The sequence below is a fragment of the Leptonychotes weddellii genome, unplaced genomic scaffold (assembly GCF_054177405.1).
Source record: "Leptonychotes weddellii isolate Sample4059 unplaced genomic scaffold, ASM5417740v2 HiC_scaffold_14057, whole genome shotgun sequence".
Taxonomy (NCBI): domain Eukaryota; kingdom Metazoa; phylum Chordata; class Mammalia; order Carnivora; family Phocidae; genus Leptonychotes; species Leptonychotes weddellii.
In genome coordinates this window covers 1-5,362 of record NW_027720881.1, presented here as the reverse complement: position 1 = coordinate 5,362, position 5,362 = coordinate 1, and the positions used below count along the sequence as shown (strand labels likewise).

The window sequence follows — 5,362 nt, the reverse complement described above, 5'->3', positions numbered from 1 at the left end:
TATCATTCCCTTTCTTAATAATTTTGCCACTTATATGTACCTGTTCCTAAAAACAGTTTCATTTGGCAAGTTCCATTCTTAAATAAATGGTAATATCTTCTACATATGCATCTATGCACATTTCCCCATTTAATGTTGCTTGGAGGATTCATTCATATTTGGATATCTCTAATCCATAGTTTCTAATGACTTTGAGTAATGTTCCATTTATATAAATATACCACAATTTATCCATTACCCTACTGAGTGGATGTCTGGAAGGTTTACCATTTTTGTTATTACAATAATGTTGCTATGAACATTTTCATATGTGTCACCTTGTACACATATGCATGAATTTCTCTAGGACAAGAGGAATAGCAGTTTTACTAGATTCTGCCAAATTACTCTCTGTAGTGTCAAGTGAGACTCCACCAGCAGTGTATAGTGTTCTTTTGCTATGTATCTTAATAGTATTAAATTTTCTGTTATTACCTGGTCTTACTTGGGTAATATTTCATTTTTTTAATGATCTTTTTACTTTTTTAACATATATTTTGAATCTAGCTTTAAGTCTTTAATACTTAGAAACCAGTTCATAAAATTAGTCACTAACCCGGAACATCAAACTTTGAAGGTTTATGAGCACCTTAATTATAGCACTTCAAGAACATAAACTCCTTTTTTATTTAAGAAATTATGATGTCTCGGGCGCCTGGGTGGCTCAGATGGTTAAGCGTCTGCCTTCGGCTCAGGTCATGATCCCAGGGTCCTGGGATCGAGTCCCGCATCGGGCTCTCTGCTCCTTGGGAGCCTGCTTCTCCCTCTGCCTCTCTCTCTCTGTCTCTCATGAATAAATAAATAAAATCTTTAAAAAAAAAAAGAAATTATGATGTCTCGGGGCGCCTGGGTGGTTCAGTCATTAAGCATCTACCTTCGGCTCAGGTCATGATCCCAGGGTCCTGGGATCGAGCCCCGCATCGGGCTCCCTGCTCAGAGGGCAGCCTGCTTCTCCCTCTCCCACTCCCCCTGCTTGTGTTCCCTCTCTCGCTATGTCTCTCTCTGTCAAATAAATAAAATCTTTAAAAAAAAAAAAGAAATTATAATGTCTCGTAAGTGTTCAAATAGTTTAATGAATATGTCCTTTCTGATTTCTCACAGGCCAACAACTGTCTCCAAACATGATGTTCCCTGTGACTTCAGTGGTCCCACCAAGTGGAAGGGAATGTCTTTCTTGGATTCGATGGAGTCAACTCCCTTGCTTTCCACGGAAGATCGTCTGGCTGTCCTCTGCCCTTCTCAGGAGCTTCTGGAATATTACCAAAAGAAGATGGCTGAGTGTGAGGAAGAAAATGAAGACCTGTTGAAGAAACTGGAACTCTACAAAGCAGCTTGTGATGCACAGGTGAAAGGGATGATGCGTTATACCCTTTTAGGACTCCGGTTGAGTCTATTCATTCCTGAGAGAAGTGCCAGCTCATATTATAAGCAGATATTTTCTTTTAAAAATTCTTTTTTTATTCCTTTCTACCGCAGCCTAGCTACCTATCCACCCTTTGGGTCCCTCACTAGATTATAATCTCCGCCAACTGCTAGACCTCTAAAACCTTAGAGGTCTCTTTTATACTTCTAGTTCTTTCACCCCCTTACACCTGACTTCATTTAACTTCATTGTTAGCTCTGTAACTCCTTGATAGTTCAGTTTTCTCAGTGTTGCCTGCCAGCTTCTGACCTCACATCCTTCCTTCCTAACCCAAATTCCACTGTGCTTCACTTCAGTAACTGTAGGCCTGCATGGGACCCCATGCTTATTCTTCTGGCCCTGCTTGCATAGCACAAACGCTAGCTATAATTTCATCCAGTTCTCCACCACCTCTTCTCTTGGAGCAGGATTTCTCAACCTTAGCATTATTGACATTTGGGGCTTGGTACTTGTTTGTCGTGAAGACTGTTGTGTGCATTGCAGGATGTTTAGTAGCATCCTTGGCCTCCACTCACTAGATATCAGTAGCACACCTCTTCCCCCATCCCCCCAACCTCCAGTCATGACCATCAAAAATGCCTGTGGACGTTGCCCAATTCCTCCTGGAGGCACAGGCAAAAATCGCCCCCAGTTGAGAACCATTGTCCTAGAACAGTTACATATCATTACAGAATAAATTCTTGGTAAACTTGTCCATCTGTATCCTTAGTCACTATACAGCAGTTTTTTTGCCTGTGCATATCTGTGCCATACCTTCACCCTCCACCAGCCTGCAACCCCTTCTTAGCCCTCTTCTCTCAGGCCATCTTGTTTCCTAGTTCACGGAGGAGACACTGGCTATCACACATGCGCTCTCTTCCTGCCCATCCACACAGGTCATCTACGTCTATATCCATCTCTCTTCTTTTTACTGCTTCAGGGACAAGCTATCTCTGCCTGTTCAAGCTGCACTGATCCAACAGTCCCCCTAGCCCCCATTCCTTTCTCCTCCTCAGAAACCCTGCTTCATCATCTCTCTTTTCTGTGTGTTCTATTTTTAACTTCTTGCCTGACGTTGGCTTTTTGTCCTCAGTATATAAACCTACTCAAGTCTTTCTTCTGTACTTGTGCTTCCCTCTAACTACTCTCATATGTAGATGGCTCTTTTCTCAACCACACCTGTAGAATAGTTTGAGTTTGTCACCTACTCAGTGACCTCTTGACTGCAGTTTGGTCTCTGTCCCCATTGCTCCACTAAAGGTGCACCTCCTATGGTCTCTGGAACCTGCTAGTCAAAATGATCTCTTCGTGGCCTTTGCAGTATTTGTCGCTATTGATCTCTCCTTTCTGCAGACTTGTCCTTTCTTGATTTCCGTGTCATTTTCCTTTCCTAGTTTCTGTCTTACCTCTCTGACCAGTTCTTCTCAGTCTCCATCAACAGCCCCCCTTCCTTAGTCTTAAATATCAAAGTTCTAGATTCCACCATATATGGTCTTGTCATATTCACGTGTTCTACTACTATATATGAGATGATGACACCAAATAACTAACGCACTTTTCTCCTGAGTTCCACATTAACCTGTCCATGTCTGAACTACTCTCCTCTTTCCTACCTACCCACACATAATCTGTACCACGAACATTTCCCCTCCCTCCATTCCTTATCTCTTCACTTTTTCTTAATTCCATGTCCAGTAAATGGTATCGTTGCCTGCAATTCTCCCCAGCCCATACTTCCATCACTTGGTAAGTCCTCTTCATTCTGCTTCCTAAATATCACTTCACCCATTCCAACAACTTAGTCACTGTTTCCTCAACACTAGTTCCAACTTTCATTATGTCTCCCCCAAACTATGACAGTGTCCTCCTTACCAGTATCCAGCCTGTGGCCTCATACTTTCCCACTCTGCCTCTGACTGTCCGCTCCAGCAGCACTGAAATACTTGGGGTTGCCCAGACACGTAAGGCTCTGATGGTTCTTTCTCTCTCTTCCCCAAGAGTACCCGCCCTCTGCTCGTCTCTAGCAGTTTTCATCTTTCAAGTTCCAACTTTGGTTGTGTTCTCTGACTTCCCAATACCTGCAGAGGTTTTATTCCATTTTACTATGCACACTCTTTCATGAAATAACTATTTCATTTTAATGTTTACACATTAAACATCTCTCCCCCCACAAAATTCTTCCAACTCTGTAGGCAAGAATCATACCTTTTTATCTTTGTTTTTCCAAAATTATATAATTCTTATTACATAGAAAGCATTAAAAAAAAAGTGTGACTAGAACAGGTAAATCATACGGCATTATAGGGTTCTGTAATCTGTAAAAGAAAGATAGGAGAGCTTTGATGTTATAGGCAAACATCACACTCACCCTGTAGCTTTTTTTTTTTTTACCCTTCAGCTTTTAAACTCAAGTCTGTACACAACCTGTTGTTGTCATTTGAATTCCGTGTTGGTGAAACCATTCACTTTGTAATATTTCTGCATGAACTGATCCACCATATCCAATCAGAGATACTCCTGTGAAGTGCAATATCTTTTCAACTACCTTTTTTTCCTCCCCCCAGCATAAACTAGAAGGGGATTTGCAGCAGAGGGAGGAAGAGATTGCTGAATTGCAGAAAGCTCTAAGTGATATACAGGTCTGCCTCTTCCAGGAACGGGAGCATGTTTTACGCCTCTACTCAGAAAACGACCGACTGAGAATCAGGTACCAAGTGGGAGAAGGGAAATATTGGGGTTCTATTTCTAAATTACACTAGACGAGGGGCATCTGGGTGGCTCAGTCATTAAGCATCTGCCTTCGGCTCAGGTCATGATCCCAGGGTTCTGGGATCGAGTCCCATTGGAAGCCTGCTTCTCCCTCTCCCACTCCCCCTGCTTGTGCTCCCTCTCTCGCTGTGTCTCTCTCTGTAAAATAAATAAATAAAATCTTAAAAAATAAATAAATAAATTACACTAAACAAGATACATTTCTCTATGGTCCTCTTAGGTTGTGTTCCCCAGGAAGCAGATTCTGAGAGGGATGTGAGGATGGTTAGTAGGGGGGACTCTGAGGAATAACATCTATGAGCAGATTTGGGCAGAGGGAGAATTTGAACTGTGATTCCGTGGTAGCAGAGGCTTCAGCCAACCACACGGGGAGCTCTGAGGCCAGGACAGCCATTCAGAGGCAAACGAGTTGACCTTTTATACTCATTGGATGTCGGCTGTCACCAGGGAGGGGATGTAAACCTGAGAGAGGCAGCCTCCTTCAGCCTAGGGCAGTTCCTGGAGAAGGACTCAGCTCTTGTGTGATGGGTGTCTTGGTCCTGAAGGGGCATCTGAGCAGTGTTCCACAGCATCCACTACTAAATTTTTTTTAATTGTGATAAAATATACTTAACATAAAATTTACCATTTTAGTCATTTTCAAGTGTATGGTGCAGTGGCATTAAGTATATTTATGTTATCATGCAGCCATACCACTATCCAGCTCTAGAACTTTTCCACTGTCCCTTATAGAAACTCTATACCCATTAAACAATAACTCATCACCCCCCCCAGCCCTTAGTAACCACTGTTCTACTTTCCATGTATGTATTTGACCTCACAGAAGTAGAATCATACAGTATTTGTCCCTTTGTGTCTGGCTTATTTCACTTAGCATAATGTTTTCAAGGTTCATCCATGTTGTAGCATGTATCAAAATTTCATTCCTTTTTATTTATTTATTTATTTATTTATTTTTATTCTTATGTTAATCCCCATACATTACATCATTAGTTTTAGATGAAGTGTTCCATGATTCATTGTTTGTGCATAACACCCAGTGCTCCATGCAGAATGTGCCCTCCTCAATACCCACCACCAGGCTAACCCATCCTCCCAGCCCCCCTCCCCTCTAGAACCCTCAGTTTGTTTTTCAGAGTCCATCGTCTCTCA

General features: G+C 42.0%; 1 protein-coding gene across 1 annotated transcript; it reads left to right on the top strand.

Moving 5' to 3' along the window:
• The first annotated feature begins 1,118 nt into the window (after positions 1 to 1,118).
• Positions 1,119 to 5,156, top strand: LOC145718322 (coiled-coil domain-containing protein 77-like). The gene is made up of 2 exons (XM_081809813.1): positions 1,119 to 1,384; positions 4,006 to 5,156. The coding sequence occupies exons 1-2, from the start codon at positions 1,205 to 1,207 to the stop codon at positions 4,198 to 4,200; spliced, it is 375 nt and encodes a 124-aa protein (XP_081665939.1). The 5' UTR covers positions 1,119 to 1,204; the 3' UTR covers positions 4,201 to 5,156.
• Positions 5,157 to 5,362: the final 206 nt, after the last annotated feature.